This window comes from Megalopta genalis, unplaced genomic scaffold, assembly GCF_051020955.1.
Source record: "Megalopta genalis isolate 19385.01 unplaced genomic scaffold, iyMegGena1_principal scaffold0050, whole genome shotgun sequence".
Classification (NCBI taxonomy): Eukaryota; Metazoa; Arthropoda; class Insecta; order Hymenoptera; family Halictidae; genus Megalopta; species Megalopta genalis.
The window spans coordinates 139947-161117 of NW_027476119.1; the positions used below are offsets into that span (position 1 = coordinate 139947).

The 21171-nt window shown below is 32.4% G+C and overlaps 2 protein-coding genes across 11 annotated transcripts; one reads left to right on the forward strand and one right to left on the reverse strand.

The window, feature by feature from the left end:
* The first annotated feature begins 636 nt into the window (after positions 1–636).
* Positions 637–18488, forward strand: ctrip (E3 ubiquitin-protein ligase ctrip). 9 transcript variants are annotated; one of them, XR_004491872.2, is made up of 26 exons: positions 1892–2181; positions 3353–3688; positions 4124–4432; positions 6139–6225; positions 7862–8219; positions 9646–9839; positions 9925–10104; positions 10184–10560; positions 10634–10918; positions 11007–11387; positions 11470–11642; positions 11719–11893; positions 11984–12206; positions 12312–12549; positions 12656–13064; positions 13197–13388; positions 13455–13640; positions 13719–13910; positions 14116–14321; positions 14406–14828; positions 14904–15156; positions 15390–15635; positions 15714–16043; positions 16520–16838; positions 16989–17308; positions 18080–18488. XR_004491872.2 is itself a non-coding variant. In XM_033481363.2 (25 exons), the coding sequence occupies exons 2-25, from the start codon at positions 3382–3384 to the stop codon at positions 17183–17185; spliced, it is 6240 nt and encodes a 2079-aa protein (XP_033337254.2). In that variant the 5' UTR covers positions 637–776; positions 3353–3381; the 3' UTR covers positions 17186–18488. The 9 variants fall into 9 exon arrangements, 6 of the variants coding, with proteins under 6 accessions (XP_033337254.2, XP_033337253.2, XP_033337257.2 ...); XR_004491873.2 differs by having other exon boundaries at positions 16989–17238; XR_004491874.2 differs by having other exon boundaries at positions 16989–17238; positions 18204–18488.
* A 607-nt stretch (positions 18489–19095) lies between these two features.
* On the reverse strand, positions 19096–20614 carry LOC117226734 (transmembrane protein 256 homolog). 2 transcript variants are annotated; one of them, XM_076527879.1, is made up of 4 exons: positions 20457–20614; positions 19816–19963; positions 19447–19565; positions 19096–19366 (listed from the first exon to the last, which is right to left on the reverse strand). In XM_076527879.1, the coding sequence occupies exons 1-4, from the start codon at positions 20538–20540 to the stop codon at positions 19223–19225; spliced, it is 495 nt and encodes a 164-aa protein (XP_076383994.1). In that variant the 5' UTR covers positions 20541–20614; the 3' UTR covers positions 19096–19222. The 2 variants fall into 2 exon arrangements, with proteins under 2 accessions (XP_076383994.1, XP_076383995.1); XM_076527880.1 differs by lacking the exon at positions 20457–20614 and adding an exon at positions 20066–20152.
* Between the last annotated feature and the right edge of the window lie 557 nt (positions 20615–21171).

Here is a 21171-nt window from a genome sequence, read left to right on the forward strand (position 1 = left end):
TTTTTGGTGCAACATTTAAAAAATACAAATAGTTTAATTTGATTGATTGATGAAATTAGATGTCAATTGTTGATTGTAAATATTAATCGTTAATCACAAGTTGTTAGTTTTTAATGAAAATGAATTGAAATTCTTTTTAATGTATTGCTTCTAATAAATTATTCTCATCAGAATTAGTTTTGTTACACTTATCATTTCAACTAAGTAATTTAGTCATCAATTCAATTGATGATCAATAAATTAATTCAATTAACTGTTACTATATGTTAGTTAAATGTAACATGTAATCATTAATTATATTAAACATTGCCCAACTCTGAGATAAAAACTTATTTTTAGTTACAGTAATTTAATTTTCTAAATGAAATAGACCATTTCATTATATAGCTTACTTTATCATGCTCTGCCTTTAAACTACAGTCCCAATGTCCTAATGTTTGTTTATACAAAAGCGTATCGCATTGTACAACTGCAATCCTCCTTTTTATGAAATGAAGCCATAACATTATTTTCATCACTGATTGGTTAATAACGAACAAATGGTGAACGTTGACCAATCACCACACAAAAGCGCTTCCATTTTGCTGCATAAAGGAACACACGTGCTTCTGTTGAATTGACCGAAGCTACCTGCATCGTGTATAATCCTCGGTCGAGATATCGTAGCAGACGACGCTCCAATCGACTTGACAGCATAGTCCGTATTTTCACGTGTCCTCTCGTACATCGCATTGCGTAACTGGAGTCCGACTTCCAGGGAGGAGCTCCCTTTTTCGGTAAGTATAAAATGAAAAATCAATTAGTTTTCCGTGATTATCAGGCGTTTGACCAATTAGATGAGAATTTACAAGTAGCATATACATCGTTTATAACAAGCTGTTTTGACGCAGCCTAAGAAATATTTCACTTTATCGGCCAATTGGCCACTACCAAATGAGGTTTTCAACCAATCGTCGGTAGTGTATACATGCTTGTCGTCATTTAACAATAGCACTGAGGCTCAATGTTTTTTACAACATTGTAATCGTAGAAGTTTCTTTATTTTCATGGAATGTTCAAACGTTTAGAAATGATTAGTAATATTTTATAACTGTTCGGCAACTATTCATGTAATACAAAAATATGTCACAACTATCATCTTATGCATCATTGTAGACACATGTAAACAATATCTCACACATGTAAGATGACTACGATGTTTGAAAACGTCTTACCAGTATTTTGGAAAAAGGATAACATCATAGATAAAGGTTAATTTATTTAATTCTTCTTAAATTATACTTAAATGTAATTATAGATTTAAATAACATGTTCGTCAAATAACGTGTTTTTGTACAAAAACTATCTCTCTTTAAAGTGAGAAATAATGTATCCTATATAAAAAAAATACTTATCCCGTTGTAAATATTGTTTGCTCGTAATTTGTTTAACACTGATTTATTTTAAATATTAATCAACATCGTATGTCATTATCAACTGTTGACGGGTTGTTTTAAGAGTTACGTCAGTACACGAAAGTCGAGTATTCGTTTATGGACATTTATGATATCTACGCATGTTGTACCATTGCATGACATTGAACAGAATGCGTACGATATCTCATGTCACATCAAGCTAGGTATTTTAGAAATACATTGAGCGATTGGATATTAATCCCATGTAGATTTTAAACGTTCTCATTAATGTCAGATCAACTATTTGTGGCTAATTTTATACCGTATACAAAGAGAAAGTAAAAGTGAGCACTTTGAAAAAAAGGGCAGGCAAGATAGTATAGTATAGGTACGCTATTCGCGCCGGTTTCTCGTCTGCTGTTGGTGCTGCGTTATGAGTCTTGATTTCGCTCCACGCGGGCATCGAGTTTTCGAACGCACCGACGTTGACTCTGTGTGTGACGTTTCCCGATGGGGGCGGAGCATCCTCCAGCTTCCCAATTCTAACCAACCCGATCCCCATAGCCGTTGCATTCTACTGATTTGCTTCAGTGTGCCTCGGCAGTGCGTTCGGTGCGTTTTTTTGGTGTGTGCCTGTGCACATAGCCGCTCACCACCAACGTACGTTCGTGCTTGCTCGCATCCATTTCCCTGTCGTATGTAACGAGAAATTGTTGTGCTCATCAAAATCGTTCAGCGAGAAGACACGCTCCTCGCAATGCCCTGGGCATGCTTTTCCGACATTCAGGTAATCTTATTGATAAATTCTGTTTCTTTCCTTCTTTCTTCCATCTTTTCTCTTTTCTCTCTCTCTCTCTCTCTCTCTCTCTCTCTGTCTCTCCCCTCTCTTCGAAAAACCCGCATACCCGAGTGGGATTCTCTTTTTCGAGGACCTCAACCTGAGGTCACACGATGACGAGGAACGGAGAAGCAAAAGAGAGAAAGAGATGGAGAAAGAACTCGTCCTCCATTACTTGTTCCCAAGCAAATGGTGGCTTGCTCACTTACGAGTCTCTTTGTTATAATTATTTACGCCTTCCGTTGTATCCTTACGGTATATCGTGACTCTATTCGTGGCATTGTTACAATCGAGCAATTATAACATTGGTGGAAGGGATTGTATGATGTCAACGGCACGATTTTCCATTGCCTACAATATTAGAAACGGACACCAGTTGTAGTGTTTGTTATGATTCTTGGGTTCGTTACTATCTCTTTCACCGTAGAGGAAAACATTAATTGCGCATCGCCTTCACTATATTATTTGGTTACACTCCTCTTATCAGAGTGCGCAATCATCTAACGTATTTAACCATAATAAGTGGTTTCTTCTATAATCCAGTTTGTCAGAATCGAAGTGTCGTGTACAGTCTTACCTTTTTTTTTTACTTTCAATGCGCTACACAAAAACGGGTATACAACATTTCCTTTGTCAGCATTGATCAAAGTGTTCGAACTTTTATGAACGTAGATATGTGCCTTTATGTAACAAACATATTTTTGTTAATTATTTAGTATTTCGTCGGTTTTGTAATTGTGTTAATGAAGTATAAAGATATTTATAACACTCTCTTCTTGTTTATATGAAGAAATGTTGGATTAAATACATCTAAATGTTTCATATATTAATATTTTATTTTTCTACTTTGATATTTATTACATTGTTGCATAATTGAATTTTCAAGTACAAGTTAAGATTGAAGTTATTTTCCATTTCAATTTATTGCTCCAATTTGGATCGTAATTTGAATTATGACCTATCCATTATAGCCTTGTTATTATATAATGCATAGATGTATTATACAGTAACTATTTTTTATGCAGTAATTCCAATTTATTGTTCTTGATTATTTTGTTCATATTATATGAGATGATTAACGGAGATTTAGTAGAAATATTTATTCCATTTTTGTTTACAGACAGTATAGTGGCATGAGTCGATTAATCTATGGCAGATCAACAAGATCAGTTGTCATCAGGGGGGTCTGTAGAGACGGCAGATGCTTCAGCAGGCACCTCTAAGCCTAGAGGAAACAGCTCTAGCAGTAGTAGCAGTGGTTATAGAAAACGACAGAGCACTGGTTCTATTTCAGACACTGTAGAAGAAAAAAGACGTAGAGAAAATATTGATAACCCGCAAACATCTCAAGTTTTTAATAACACTTCGTATGAAAATAAGGCTGATACTTTCGAAAAAGTAGGTAAAGCAAGAGGTGATAATAAAAGTCATGGCAGTGGCTTAGAATCATATCTAGGTAATTATATTAATAATATTAATAATATAAAATTAACATAAACATATCTGCATAGTTATACACATTATTGTATGTAGACATTATAGGCATTATATAAAATTAAAATAAAATGACTTATCTAGAGTTTGGTATGGTAAAATGGTTAACAAAATTTAATAAGACTTTTACCTTGATTAGATTGTGCAAATATTTAATAGAACAACATATTATTTTCAATTCAAATTTCTATAAATTATTTTATAAATATCTATGTTCGAATAAATATCCAGAGTTTAATTATAAATTGTATATTAGTGAGTTCTTGTTTCATACATTTTCAACTTGTTCAGCCACATGATATATTTATGAACTATGTATATTGAACTATGACTGAAACTATAGTCTATTTTTCAAGTTTATTACATTATTACAATCCATAATTCTTACATTCCTCAGGTAACACTTGGAGGTCTCAGCACAAGGTTCAGCAATCAAATTATAATATCAGTGGGAGTAGTACGAGAGTTCGTAGTACAACAAGAACAAGCTTACCAGAGTTAAATACAAAAGCTATTGACTGTATTGCTGCAAGGACCCGTTCTCGAACACCACAAAATTCACAAGCCATATCACAAGGACATAATAGTTTCAATTTATCGCTGACTAGTGGCTACAATAACAGAGAAGGGTTAACATATAACAACTTGGTACCAGCATCAAGTGCTACACCACTTACTAGTCATCCATCCACATCCAGAGGAAGAGGTTAGTTAATATATTTATTTACTTGAAAAGTGTTGGTTGCAATGAGATGTGATGTGTGATTTGAGTGATCAGCTGATATAATTCAAAAATTGATCGAACCAATATCTAATGTGTTAATATATTTATCTTCATTCATATAATTCAAAAAGTAAATATGAATGCATAAATCCTCAAATGATAACAATTAGTAAACAATTAATTAATATAATTCATATTGAGAACACTCATCAAGTACTTGCATTCATTTTTTTCAAAAAGCTAATAGAACTAGCATTTCAAGTTTTCAAAACTTAATCAATTTCGTACCATTGAGTATCAACAACTGTGCAATTACCTATATTAATATAAATATCGTTGATTTAAAATTAAAAACTGGAAATTTATATAGATTTACTACATGTTATTTACAAAGATTTATATTTGTTGCAATTAGGAAGTAATATTATTTATTTAATGCAGTGATGTATCACCCCAGACTTTAAAAAAGACTTTTATTTGCAATTCTTTTCCTGCTGCAGCTTATTTATTTTATTTTTTATAAAAAACATTTTTAATATTTCAATACTAATGAAAAGTATTTATCATTGAATGATGAAAATTAAATTATTTTTATTGCTCATAATTAGATTACTTTCTGATTATTTAAATATTTTGAGATAAATCAAATCAGGAGAAACACAAATCTTCTTACTCATACATAATTATCTATAATTATTCTATAAACAGATTAAATAACACCATCGATTCTGTACACTATTTGTCATGAAATGAAATGAAGAAATTTACTGATATTAGGCATATACATATACATTCCATACATTAATATCACATGAATTTAGTACTATATTAAATGTAGTGTTATAATTATATACAGGGTGAATTAATCAAAAATTCCATCTGAAATAATTTATTATTAAGTCATTTGATCAAAAAACGTTTTATACAAAATTTATCAATTCAATGTACTTATTTTGTGTTGCATAGTTTTCAAAATGTCCAGGTGATATAAGGTTCTGAAATGTTATTATATTTTTGGATGCAGAAGTATAGTTATTATACAGATAAATTCAAAGATTTAATCTTAAGTTGATCTTGAATGGGCTTTGGATTTAAAAACTAAACATTGATGGATAGAAAATAATTTTATTATTTATTCAATATTCGTACATAATGTGTTACTAAAACTAAATTTGAATTGATTGAAAAATGCTAAGAGATGCCATTTATTGTGTTTTTATCAACTTCTCCAGAAGGTATGTAAGTGTTTATTTAAAGAACATATTAGAGTAATACATTAGATATATTTCAAGCAGTTGGTCACCCACTTTGAAATTATTTGGAAAAACATTGACATATTGGTATCACTTGAAAAACTCAATGTTGTCTTGATATCTTCGAAAATTTACGACATAGAAAGTTCAGAAAGTATTCATTCAATAACTTTTCTGAAAGAATAAAACCTGTTTTGTTCAACTGAATTAATAAAAAAAAAAAGCTATTTCTGATAGAAGTTCTTATTGATTCAACCTGTATTAAAAAAAATCCATGCTGGTGTGTTGTAACAGTATGTTTTGCAACCTTCATTTATTGAAATAGTAGGTTAAAGAATAGGGTAGTAAAATTAGGTTTTTCATTCACAAGTATCTTAAAATTAAAGAAACAAAGTATTACCAAAATAAGAGTCATAGATCAGAATGTATCATTAGGCCTGAGGATGAGCGAATGTCTGGAAGGATTTGTGTCTGCTGTCAAAGCACTTTTTCCAATATCAACACAAACGTATCATCAAGAAGGTAAGCCTAAGGAGTACACACTTCGTACTACATTTACTTCCCCTTATTTTTCTCTCAAGTCCATGAGTAGATATCTTTAAATAAATACAGTTTTGCTATAAATCTGCTCACTAAATTCATTCCCTTGTATTTATATGCAAGTATTATATTCAATATATCAAATGAAATTGTATGTGTCAAATTTAATTTATGCATGACATTTCTCCAGACATAGTAAATATGGTTCTAATGCAATTACACAATATGTTTGTGTCATTCAAAGTTTCATGGTAAAAGTACATATCAGTACAAACACAGTTACTTGTGATCGCTTTGATTACTATTTGAAGATTATGTATTCTGATTTGATAATAATTCATGAGGTATGAAGATGTATGAAAATATTGATGTAATATTTTATAAAAAAAATTATAGATCAGATGTAGTTTCTATTATTCACAAGTATGACAAGTAACTTCAATGTGTACCAGATATTTTGTAATCTAATCATTTTATAGAGATTCATTGTTTAACTTTGTTAGCACAAACATTTATAAATATATTGTTTAAACTTTACAAATTAACTATCATTTTCATATATGCTTTATTTTTAATTTACAGTATGTATAATGTTCAACACTTTTACGAGTTATTAATTATGCTAAGTTCATATGATGAATGTAATTTATACATGACAACCACAGTTCCTGTTTTGGTGAATAGTGATAATAATGATTTCAAGTTTGGTACACACACTTACTAAAATAAAACACTGCTGAATAGTTTATGAAGGTACATAAAGTCTTATGTACAGATATGAATAATTCGTAGAAATGCAAATATATTAACACAGTAATAATAAAATTATATTTAAAAAATCATTCATTGGATAATGCACTGTTATCTGTCTAATGAATTCTAGGTTTTTTTTTTACTAAAGTTAAAAGAGTTTTAAGCAGTAACTTTCAAGTATAATGTATAATTAATTACTGCTTATATGTCTATGTGTTTTTCATTTAGGTCATTTTAACTTGCATAAGCTTTTAAAAATACAATGTTAACAATAATGTTGACTGTTCTTACTATTATAAGCTATTTTTTTATTACGATCGTAATGGCAATGTTATTATTGATTTCCAATGCTATACATACTTTTTCATATCTCGTTTACATTATTATAAAGGCATAAAGCTGTAATATACATGAATCTATGAAATAATTTAGGAAGAATTAAAAGCATGTACAGTACTTTATTATATGCAGTGGAGGAACATATGTTTCTGCAAATATATTTAATAAACATTTGAATGCAATAAATAGGAATATATTTAAGAAAGATACGTGCTCGAATAAGTTGTAGATTGCACTGAGAATAATGTAAATATTGTATTATAAAATTGTAATACTGAACAACAGTTTCAAAGAATGTTTGATTCTTATAATCATGCACAATGAAAGAGATGATAGTATATATAAAATTTGTTTAGCGTGCACTGAAAGCATTTCATATGTATGTTAGCGTCTCTCTCTTCTCTATTGTTAAAACTGATTATGAACTTTCACGATGCTAAAGTTTTAAGGAAATCCAGAGACCATTGCAAGTATTATAGTCTCTCTTTTTCAGCATTCATAATTGCACAATGTTTCAATATTTTAGGATCGAAGTCTCACGGTGGTGCAACCTGCGCGAGCAGCAGTGCGAGTAATCAAGTTTTGAGTGTGAAGTCCAGCATCAGAGTGGGTAACGCAGCCAGTAATTCCGTGGAGAGCGGTGGGCGGGCGTTGACACATGACGGGGCAGGCACTAGTGGCATCACAACAACAGCCACTGCCAATCCACCTGTGTCTGCCACCGCCGCTGCCAACCTTACACACCCTTATCCTACGCACAAGCATATATTACGTTCTCGCGCAAAACTCACCAGTGAGCAACCAAAAGAACTGCCAAGTAGTAACAAAACTTCAGGAAAGCATCACAAGAAAGACACTACAACGGGTACTTGTTCAAGCTCCAGGTAATTAAGCAAAGTTACCTATCAAATATGTCATATTGACGAGCATCGCTGTAAGCATCTACGATCATTACAAACAACTATATTTGAATTACTCACAACTCATTCATTCCTATCGGTTAACATTTATCCGATAGGAATTTTCTAACTTCTATCAAATTTGCACATAATGTGCACTCTGAGAAAATACTACAGGACATTATATAAGACCATATAAATTTTTGGCATAAAGAAGAATTTTGCTTAACTGTATACAGTGTGTTATTGCTTACTTCAGGGGACATCTTTTGATGCACTGTCGTTACTTATTAACAATGTTACATTTGAAAATTCTAAAATTGCATGAAAATACCATCCATACCGACACATGTATAAGAACATTTTTAATTTAGTTTTATGGTTTATTAATAACGTATATTGCCCCCTATGTTTTGTATAATTTCTAACATATTTCATGTAATAGATTTGTATACATATTTTTGCTACTGTGCACTATTAAACTGCTTTCCTTCTGAGTAAACTTCTCTAGCGAGTATTCCCCAACAATTTTGTTTAATGTTCAGATCTGAAAATCTCGCAGACCATTTCCATTCATTTCCTTTCAAAATAAGTATTTATTGCTTTTACAGTGTACTCAGCTAAGTTATCTTGTTGGAAAACAAATTTTTATTTCGCTATATTGTGTGTATATTTTAATAATTGTCTATCGATTGTTTCTATATATATTTTAATATTAATTGTTGATAAAATGAACTCGATATCTGTTTTGTTTTAATAGTCTATAGCTGCCCAAATTGTTATGCCACCGCCGCTCATTTGTCACCTTTGAAGTGTGATTTTATCTTTACATAAGTCATGAAAATAATAGTTTACATCATCAGAACCATCTAAATTATATCGTTTCTCATCAGAAAAAATTATTCTTTTTCATTTTTTGTGCCAATCTAATCTTGCTTCTTTAGCAGCTGGTTAGTGACAATTCCTCTTAGGAATATTATCTATGATGCTGTGGTGAAAAATATCCCAGAAAGTAAACAATAACATACTTTGTATAAATAACAATGAACTACACGCAGAAGAAGAATTTTCTTTTTACAATGCAGATTTGAATGATTTTATGTAGTGTCTTATAGTATCGTCGCGGAGTGTATTTCCCCGAATTGTATATTATAGTGCTATTTGGATAATAATCCTTGTAAATATAAGTTAAGAGATGTGCAGGTACAGTAAATTTTCCTTAATTGACCTTTAGCATGTATAAATTGTTCATTTTTGTTTCCAAGCTGAAGGTCAATTAGGTAGAATTTACTGTAATTGTGAAAGAAATAATTAGTATACGAGTATTATTAAAGCAGTAGATGTGTACAACATTATTCTTCATTACAAGCTTGTATAAAGTAATGATATAATAATAACTTTCTTAATTTAGACACCGCTCTTCGTCACGTGTACGAAAAGCAGTGTTGGAAAGTGGTTCCGGAGGAGTGGGAAGTGTAATGTCAGGATCTGAATCCGTAACTAATAGTGCTACTCCAACGTCAGTTTCATCAACAGTTCCTGTTAATCAATTAGTTACAACTACAGGCGAAGACGAATCAGCATCTACAGCTACATCTGCAACTGGTATGTTCATGTTACAATCTTCTTTTCATGGTGGTATTATCTGCCATGATACATTTAAAAATGATTTTTCTATTTATTTAATTAGCAAGTGGTGGGCCTTCTGGAATGTCTGCTACTACAGGAGATAGTGAAAGCGATGATGGCGAAGTTGGAAGGCTCCAAGCATTGTTGGAAGCAAGAGGATTGCCTCCCCATGTATTTGGTGCATTTGGTCCACGAGTACAACATTTATTGAATAGAAGCATGGGTGCAAGTTCTGGTAATAGTTGAGTCCGAATAGCCGTATACCAGATTTTATTTAATCTTTTAATTTATAGTATATAATAAAATATGTACGCTTACAGCTGCAAAAGCACAACAGCTTTTGGCTGGACTACAAGCTGTTGATGATGAAGGCGAACAGTTACAGGCTGTTATTGGAATGGGTGAAATTCTTGTGATGGGGAATGAGGATACATTAACTGGTTTTCCAGTGAAACAAGTGGTTGCCGCTTTAATCATTTTGCTCGGAATAGAACACAATTTTGTAATAATGACACACGCTTGTCGTGCTTTAACTTACATGATGGAAGCTCTACCGCGATCGTCAACAGTTGTGGTAGATGCTGTGCCAGTGTTCTTACAGAAACTAGAATCTATCGAGTGCATGGACGTGGCAGAACAATGTCTGACAGCATTAGCCATGCTGTCACGTCGGCACAGTAAAACTATTTTACACGCGGTATGTACCATTATTATCCGAATGTTTTATATTGAAAGTAGACATAGTCATACATTTATTTATTTTTCTTCAGGGAGGAGTATCAGCTTGTTTGAAATTCGTTGATTTCTTTAATATAACGGCTCAACGGGCTGCATTAACCATTACAGCAAACTGTTGTCAAAATCTTCATCCTGATGATTTTCACCTTGTAGCTGATAGTTTGTCTTTACTCACTAGTAGACTGACAAATCAGGATAAAAAGAGCGTTGAATGTGTTTGTCAAGCATTTAGTCGTTTAGTTGATAGTTTTCAACATGATCCTGTTACTTTGCATAAAATTATCAATGCAGAACTTCTTCAAAACTTACAACAACTGGTAAGAATCATAGTTGTTTTCGTGTTTTCTACAACAATGTTATTTGTGGTTCTTAAAATATGCATTTTTTTCTTTTTTTATATGTTAGCTTATGATTACACCACCTGTCAACAGTATTGGTAATTTCATAACAGTACTACGAATGCTCTCTGTGATATCAAATCGCTGTCCTGACTTGGCACAGCTGCTTTTGCAACAAAATATAGCTTTCACGCTGAGTTATCTTTTAACCGGTTCATTGGAAGTAAAAACGGAGGATGTAGAGCTTGTGCCGCGTTCTCCACAAGAATGGTTTGAAATTACTTGTTTGATAGAGGAACTGATGCCTCCACTACCAACAGATGGTATATTTAGTGTAAATAGTTTACTCGAAAGGACCAGTAATCAACAAGAAAATGTTCATTGGGAATGGCGTGACGAAAGACACTGTTACCATCCATTTAGTACTATTGATTCTAGAATTATTGAGGTATCAAGACACTTGCAAATTAATTAATAGATACTTACAATTTAAAAAAATCTACATAATACAATGAAATTATCTTTCACAGATGGCATTTCAGAATGGCGAGGATGAGATTTGTCTATCTTCTTTAGGACGAACTTATACAATAGATCTAACTGTGATGAAACAAATCAATGAAGACATTGGAGTAGCAAGAAGCATTTTTCGTAGAGTAAATACTCATCCCACAGAAGGCAAAAGTCCTACTTGTTTGTCAAGGTATTCACTAACTATTTAAAAAATGAATAATTACATTTATAAGGACGTATTTCATTAATTCATATATTTCATATAGCATGGATGTTGTACCTCCAGTAATCGAAACAAACGAATGGCTAGTGTCTTTTATTCGGACTTTATTCTCTGTGCTGTATGAAGTATATAGTAGCTCCGCTGGTCCTGCAGTAAAATGTAAATGTCTGCGAGCTCTATTACGTATGGTCTATTATGCTTCAACTGATTTACTTAAGGTAATTATAACAAAATTATAGTACAGGAATATTTATTTTTTTATGTTTAAGTTTTTAATTTTTGTTTTTAATATTTTCATATTCCTGCAGGATGTCTTGAAAAATCAAGTAGTATCATCACATATAGCGGGTATGCTAGCATCCCAAGATTTACGAATTGTTATTGGAGCTCTTCAGATGGCAAGTATACTAATGAAAAGGCTACCACAAGTGTTTGGAGTTCATTTTCATCGCGAAGGTGTACTGCATCAAATACGACAACTAGCTGATCCTGAAGTACCTCTTGGTGTTTCGCCACCCAAGTGTCCTTCTGGTAATTTAATAAACCGACATCCAAGTTCATTTCTTGTAAAATGTAATAATATTTCGTTTCTAAATATAATGTAACATTTATATTATGTTTCTACTACTTTCTTAGGTACATCATTACCAACTCCACAGCCAGGTCCATCTAATACATCAATTTCTTCCACCACAATGTTGTCTTCTAGTAACGCCACATCTCCAATAGCTTCTCCATCAACAAACGGTAACATATTATTCGGTACAATTGCAACGTGCCAGTTAAAACCAAATCTATCTGCGTCGATGGAAGCACATACCAGGAATGAACTGAATTCCATAGATGACGTCTCAACGCCACAAAGTGCCCACGTGTAAATATATAAATATATAATAAGTATATAATTACATATACGTATAAAAAATATGTAAACAATTAAATAAAAACATATTAAATATATTTATTTTTGAAATTTATAGGAGAATTGGGGATGTTATAAGGAGAAGACGGCAACAAGGCAAAAAGGGTCGTTTTTCTAGATTAGGCGGTACAACACCACAACAAACTCAACAACCTGAATCATTATTCACTGGTTTCGCTCCTAAGAATAACCGTTTCTTAGGCAATCTCAATCCCGCAAGATGGGGTCGGAAATCATCGTCTTCGAGTTCTACAAGTGATAAAAGAGATTCAAGCTCATCAACAAGTCTCTCGAAACCACCGAGCAATTCGAGCTTAACCGCGGGTAACCGAGACAAAGCCAAAACATGGGTACGTGAACAGGCTGCTCAGTTCTTGACTCGTTACCAGGATAATGCTCCTTGCACACACCCTGCTATGACGGTTCTTTCGAGACTCACTGCTGCTATACAACGGTTACAATCAAATGTATGTATAATTAATGTATGGGATTAACTGAGAAAAATATTATACTTCCGGATTTATGTAGTATGTATAATTCATTCTATATATTTAGATTACTATGTGATCACATTAAATTAATAATTCACTTGTTAATAGGAATTGGACGAAATGTTGTCAGCACTTACTGAATTGAGAGATATAGTACTTGAGAGTGATATATCTCCATTTGAGATGAATTATAGTGGTCTTATTAAAGCTCTGCTCAACTACCTCACAACTACAGATGCTCCTGGTAATCGTTATGATCGTCTTCGTATGTTCTGGAAATTGTTTGCGGATTCAACTATTGTAAGTAAATTAAAATAGCTTTTATTGCAAAAAAGAAACAGCTTTTCAATCATATGTAACATTCAGATGCAGCAGAGCAACAGTACTATGGATCTTAATCCTGGGGCATTCGGTGCTCTTGTTGCAAAATTGAATAGTTGTGTTGCACAGTTGGAACAGTTCCCAGTAAAAGTTCATGACTTACCGGCTGGATCTGGTGCTGGCCGTGGAGGCACTAGTGCTCTTAAGTTCTTTAATACACATCAACTTAAGGTAACTTTTTGACTCCAAAGTTATTTATAAGCTATTTAAGTGTAGAATTTATATATGCAACTTCTAATTATTTCGTAGTGCAATCTTCAACGACATCCGGATTGCAACAATTTAAAGCAGTGGAAGGGAGGTACCGTCAAGATAGATCCTCTTGCATTAGTACAAGCAATCGAACGATATTTAATGGTTCGCGGATATGGTAGAATACGCGAAGCAGAATCTATGGTTAGTGATGACGATAACAGTGAAGACGACATTGATGATACTCTGGTAATGTTTTCTTTTAACATATAGTAAATTATAGTAATCTATAAAAATTCAAATTCAGTAAAATCGTAACTTAGCAAGAATATATATTTAATATACTTGAAGATATAGGATATTCGACAATACATAGAAGAAATTTAGAGATTGATTTTTTGTGACAATATGGATACACACATAAACTTACTTTTTTATGTACTTGAACTTATAGGCTGCAGTAGTTATAAGTCAAGGATCGGCAAAGCATAAACTGCAGTTTTTGATCGGGGATGAAGTACTGCCTTTCAATATGACTGTATATCAAGCTGTCAGACAATTTGGTTGTTCTGGGATTGATCATTCTGAGGCAGAAGCTGATGGTGAACCACCTCTTGGTCATGATGCTGTTTGGGTGCAAACGCATACAATTTATTACAGGTGTGCTAATTATTTTATTTATACTTCAAATATTTGCATTGCTATTAATATAAATTGGAAATTTGAATATTATAAACGTTTTAGGCCTGTACCAGAGGAAGAAACTACAACATCACCAAAACCAGGATCAAGTTCGCAAGGTAATAGCCGTAAAGGTAAAGGAAAAAGTACAAAGATCAGTTCGAAGCGGAAAGAAGATAGCTTATGGCTCGAAGGAATAATTCCTCCACAACGATGTCCACTTGAACCTTACCTGTCTCCTATTCTACCACCTTCAGTTACCATTAGTGATGCTTCATTAGATGGTTTGTGCCTATTGCGTCTTCTACATTCATTAAATCGTCACTGGGGTGTACTCTTTCCTTACATAAAGAGAGTGAATCTACTTTCTCCGCAAGACTTTATTAATAGTAAGATAGCTGCAAAAGCGAGTAGACAACTGCAAGATCCGCTGGTAATCATGACTGGGAACTTACCTTTGTGGCTACAACAAATTGCTTCAGTGTGGTTTGTATATCAGATAGTAATACTAATACATCCATGCAAATTATTTAAAATATATATATTCCCAATTATTTACAGCCCATTCCTGTTTCCATTCGAAACGAGACAATTATTACTCTATGCAACATCATTCGATCGGGACAGAGCTCTACAACGACTTCTAGACTCTGCACCAGAATTATCAGGATCAGACAGTCAAGAACGCGTTACTCCGCGTTTGGAACGAAGGAAAAGAACTATATCGAGAACTGACATTCTCAAACAAGCGGAACAAGTTATACAAGACTTAGCGTCTAGCAAAGCCTTACTTGAAGTGCAATATGTCAATGAGGTTTTTTTTATTTATTATATATTTATTTATGTATATATACTTGTGTACACTGCTATCTAAAAGTTTGAAGTCACACATTATTTGAATGAATAATTGAAGGGAAGAAGGTTGCCGAATTTAATAAAATTAATAGAATTAATTGATAAACCTAAACTTTTAGATAATAATGTATTTATCATTATTTTTATACAATTCAATATTTAAACAACATATGATGAACTTTTATTTTACAGGTTGGCACCGGTCTTGGTCCAACATTGGAATTCTATGCTTTAGTCTCGCAAGAATTACAACGTAGTGATCTGGACCTGTGGCATGGGAGTTCAAATCCCACTGAAACAGGATACGTTAATGCTCCGCATGGACTTTTCCCAATGCCAATCTCATGGAATACTAAAGTATCTCATCTTGCAAAGCTTAAAACAAAGTTAAAATTCCTCGGAAAGTTTATGGCAAAAGCAATCTATGATTCAAGAATGGTATTTATAGTTCTTTACACTCATTGAATTTTATCTACAGTACAGTATTAAAAATATTGCATTGCAATCTTTTTACAGTTAGATTTGCCATTTAGTTTAACTTTCTATCGTTGGTTATTGGGAGAAGAGCATACTTTAACCGTGTCAGACTTAGCATATGTGAGCCCCGAAGTACATCGAACTCTTAGTAAACTACAAGAAGTTGTTAGACAAAAGGAATCAATGGAGAAAGATCAAACATTGAGGCCACATGAAAAAGCACAATTAATAGAATCGTTAAGTCTAGATGGTTGTCCGATTGTAGATCTTGGCCTTGTTTTTGAATTACCAGGTTACGAAAACATCGAATTAAGAAAAGGTGGAAGCGATATACCCGTTAACATATATAACCTGGACCAATATATCAAGGTACTTTATTTAATATCCAAAATAAAACAGTATTTTTAATTATTCGTTATTTTTGGGACTGTATCTCTAGTGGATGGGCAGAAGAGTATAAGTCGAATTTTGACCAAAATAATATAATTCGCAAAAACTAACATCTAATCTTACGTTACACTTTAAATTTACTTTTTTGAACATCTAATAATTCGGACTTATATTACTTCGCCCGTCCATCAAAGATATAAAACAATATAAAGTTTACCTTTAAAGGTAATAGAAGGTTACTATATACACACATTAATCATTCAATCTGTAAATACCAACACGCAAGTTAACTTCACTTAACAGGTCATTGTGACTGGCCACACAATTTTATGTTCGTCATAAGACTAGCCCTCCTCCAAAAAAACAAAACCAGTTCTGTTTAAAGCATTTCTTAAAATAATGAATAGTTCGGGAAAAAATTATGTAAATCATAACATATAAAATTAATTTTTCAGTTGGTGGCACATTGGTTTTTGCACGAAGGTATCTTCAGGCAAATGGAAGCTTTTCGAGAAGGATTCGAATCTGTATTTCCGCTATCACAATTAAGACTATTTTTCCCTGAAGAACTCGAAGCTGTGTTCTGTGGACATGCACAAACTGGTGGCAAGTGGGATGTGAAAACACTTTCGGAATGTTGCAGAACTGATCACGGCTATACTCCAGATTCTCGTGCAATTCGGTTTTTGTTTGAAGTTATGTCAAAATACAGCAGTGAAGAGCAGAGGCAATTTGTTCAATTCGTGACAGGTTCACCGCGATTGCCAGTTGGAGGTAAACAATTTATTAGTTGCTGCTTAAGTAATTTCATTTTTTTCTCATGCAGCATTTAAATAGTTTTTAACGTAGAATAATTTATCACTTAAAATATTAGTGTAGTTTTGCAAGATCTATAAACAAAATAAAATGAATATTCTTTTGTAGGTTTTAAGAGTTTAACGCCACCGTTAACAATAGTGCGCAAAACATTTGATCCATCTATGAAGACGGATGATTTCCTGCCGTCTGTAATGACTTGCGTTAACTACTTAAAACTGCCGGATTACACAACCTTAGAAATAATGCGGGAAAAGTTGCGAATAGCTGCACAAGAAGGACAACACTCGTTCCACCTTTCCTAGAAACGGAGGAAAAATCGGCGCGCCATTTGCTCTTTTGCTATCACATTGCCCAGGTTGAGACCAATTATCCAAACCACATTTAAAACATTAAAAAAAAAGGAACAGCTTCAACTTCGAAACTCAGTAACTACAGTTTTGCACTTTATATATAACTTTTTTCGGAAGATTATCTTTAATTTTTAATTTCAGTGACAATTTGTTTAAATAAATCCTAACATGATGTTTGTCTTTTTTATTCATATATTCATATTGTAATATATTTTATCAAAACGAAAGAAGAAGTGCAAAATGATATTAGCTGTACCGTAATGAGTTTCCCATCTTGTGGTATTATGAACTAGGTAGCGTGAGAGCAGTCTTGTTCTAGGAAACTTATCTTTGATGTGTTACAATAATTAATAAAAAAAGTTGTATATATAGTTTAATATACGCAAGTCTATATAAATACTTTATATGATAGTAACAAGGAAAATGATATTGCTATAAAACTCTATAATAATTAAAATATAGTTTGAAGGGACGTTTACTAGGTATAAGTAAATTTTATATCAGTGATGCATTTAGCATCGCCATGAAACGCCAATCTCATGTCTCACGAATTTGCAAAGTTGTGTCACATGAATTAAACAAAATCTGTAAGCAAAACATGCGCTATAAAATAAGCGTGAACCATGATTTATCACCACTTAAGCTAAAACAAAAAAAAATTATGAGTTTGAACGTAACAACGTGATTAACAATTGCCGCTTTATTTTCTTAAATCGATCTCGTTTATGTTCGCTGCTTTATTCCCAACGTGTCTGCGAGCACTGCGCGAACCGATGTGCAAAAACACTCATATTTAAGTTCACTCGATGTATCACCAATTAAACTTATTTGATATTTTTATTCTAGGTAAGATAGTCCAATTAATACTTTACTTAGTCGTGTAAAAGTGCAGCCAGCATCGCCAGACCGAGTCACCATTAATGACACGTGAATCGAAGAAAAAAAATTCTTATATCCTACTTACTTACAGGCAAAATATCTATTTATGAGAAAAATGTACGACAAATGTATAATATGAAATAGAATGGATATAAAATCAGCGAAGCTGGTGTATCAAATGGATTATACAAGGTACATTACTTTCTTATATCTCTGTAGAAATGTGATTCTGAACAGACAAAATTGTGAAAATATGAAATGATCAAAAGTAGATGAGAAAAAGAAAGGAAATGACACGCGACTATTTGTTTTACATTTATATTGTGTACCATTGCTTGAAATGATGAATATATATACATCACTTTTTGATTTTTAATTTTATGTACATATAAACGGTCAGTCGTCGATGCATTGCAACGATTACGTTCATGTGTACTAATTACCGTTATTAACTGATTTTTTTAAAGATAAGACTAAATTGCTTCGAAGCTCTATCGTACCATCCCTTGCGAGCATTTTCTTTTTAGCATTATACTTGACAGGTTTATTCGACCGTCATCTAAATACTCTTCTATTCCGTAATTTTACATATTTTACGATAAAAGTGAAAACAAGTCACACTTATATTTTTACATTATATTTCTAACATGGATAACGACGAATTTCACCCGGTAATGTATACACAATATAGAAAAATAACCGTCATTAATGAAAAACAATTTTAAATATTCACGATACGGAAAAATAGAGATGCAATGTATAACGCCTAATGGTTTAAGATACAATCTAAATCTTTATCGGTAATATTATAAACAAATGATATATTTATATATCAATTCATTAGTATAAATGAGTTTCATTCAAATGAGATTTTGTTTCTTTGGTAGTCTTCAATAAATTTAAACACAAACGTGTTTGCCGGCGAAATATTCTTTCTAGTCGACATATATCGTAAGTGAAATACATTATATCATTAATAAGTATTTCATATTACGGAATATCAATTTATTACAAAAGTACATTAGTAGAAGTATATACGAATGTATAGAAATTTTGTATTTAGTTATCCTTTAACACACAAATATCACAATATCCATATTTCTTAATAACTTAAATGCACATACTTAACCACCCTACAATGAAACATACCCCCCCTATTGGCGCGTATCTCCTATATTTCCCATCACCTGTAAATGCATAATAATACAATGTTCCCGAAAACAGTATTATGCCAGACATAAAAAATACTGCACCCTAAAATTCATATGAAAAATTAAATCAGTACAATAATGGTAATAAATATTCATGAAAATTACACTGTCTATAAAACTTACCAAAAGGGGTATTCTTGTAAGAGGTAATCCAAGAATAGCTAATGTATGCATAAAATGATAACGATTAGCCGTTTCAAATACTTGCACCTGGTCAACTTTCTTGTCCTCTGGGTACTTCCCTGCAGTTGAAAAAAAATAAATATTATCTACTATATTATATAGAAATACTTCATGGTGGTAGTAAAGAAAACTTTAATTCATTAATAATATACTATAATATCAAAAATTTGCTCAATGTGATCAAAATAAAATGTGTTTACAGTACACAAACATTATATGCATATAAACTTTTGGAACAATGCCCTGAAATTGTAACTGTTAGAATTTCTTTAAATGATATAAAACCTATAAAAAGTTATTCTTTCTTACTATGAGCACCATAAGCCCCAAGTCCGACAGCAGTTGCTCCACTCAGAGCAGCCAGCTGTACATACGGTCCTCTCTGTGCTGCCAATTCCCATAACTGTTTCATCGTTACTATTGGGTCATTAGGTGCAGGTAAAACATAAGTAAAGACCTGCAAATATAACATTTATTATTCACCCAAATGCATATCTTATTATGTTTGTAATATAAAAGGTAAGTTAGTTTTGTTAAGTTAATAAATTTTAGGACGTACATTAGCGTTAGTTACGAAGACTGAAATTACAAATGAAAAATATAGGAATATTATCAATTTTATCAAATACATATAAATTCAATATTTGTTTAGCTTACAGATTCAAAAGGTTATAAATGAATCTTAGAAAGACGATTAATAATAAGAAAAAATTATACACTATTATATCGTTTGTTTTCTCAAGAATAACTCGGAAATAAACAATTGTTATACATTAATTGTTAACAATAATTGTTATACCAATATCTAATCTCTCCAGAATTAAAACATAAGTATTCATTACTCTATTAAGATTTCTTTATTCATCTATTCTAACGCAGCATATTGCGTATGCACTTTATTTTCAGAGAAGAAATTCTTTATACTTGCAATTGAAAAGAAAACTACTTACTGCTCCAGTCGTACCCAAAATATACGATGCTGTGCCAGCAATTGGTTTGTATAACGTATTACTTAATGTATTTAGATATTGCATCTTTTTATGCTAGCCAGCTCAACAAACGGTCGAAGCCCAGTTCTGCTCATTGACTCGACAGCCTCGCGCCAACTGATCTCGCTTCTCATTGGTCAGTGTTTTTCGTTAATAAGTCGTAAACAAAGCTTGCATTTTCGCTAAGGAAAAAATTACTTCGAATAACCTCAGGAACTCTTAATTTCCTGGAAGTACCATAATTTTTGGATATCTTGTATGGATTGATGCGCCGAAACTCGGATGCGAACATTCTCATGCCTTTTCATATCTCGTATTCGTATCCCCTCTGGTACATATATCATATACGCACATATGCACATGATTTAAAATAAAGAATACATTCCATACGTATGTTTTGTGATTAGTAGGTATGTATGTATATTATTGTTTAATGATTTTCTCTTTTATTAAAAATGGGAATCCCTATAGATATATTTTCATTCTTATTTATCCAAAATGTTTGTTCAATTTCTCTTGCTTTATCACATACCGGTTGAAAAATCAATGGCTGTTTTCTCTGAACGTAGAAACATACAACACATTTGAACAAGAATCAAATACAAATATGAGTGCCAAGTATAATTCTAATGTCAATGTCATATCTTATTAAGTGTACTATCAAAAGTTAGGTGCT

Excerpts from the sequence above, each read along its gene's own strand:
- ctrip (XM_033481363.2), top strand. The coding sequence starts at position 3,382 with ATGGCAGATCAACAAGATCAGTTGTCATCAGGGGGGTCTGTAGAGACG. Across the intron at positions 10,105-10,183 it reads GGGTGCAAGTTCTGGTAATA|CTGCAAAAGCACAACAGCTT; the intron begins GTTGAGTCCGAA and ends GTACGCTTACAG. Across the intron at positions 12,550-12,655 it reads ACGCCACAAAGTGCCCACGT|GAGAATTGGGGATGTTATAA; the intron begins GTAAATATATAA and ends TGAAATTTATAG.
- LOC117226734 (XM_076527879.1), bottom strand. The coding sequence starts at position 20,540 with ATGCAATATCTAAATACATTAAGTAATACGTTATACAAACCAATTGCT. Across the intron at positions 19,566-19,815 it reads TGGGGCTTATGGTGCTCATA|GGAAGTACCCAGAGGACAAG; the intron begins GTAAGAAAGAAT and ends TTTCAACTGCAG. Across the intron at positions 19,367-19,446 it reads TTACAAGAATACCCCTTTTG|GGTGCAGTATTTTTTATGTC; the intron begins GTAAGTTTTATA and ends TATGAATTTTAG.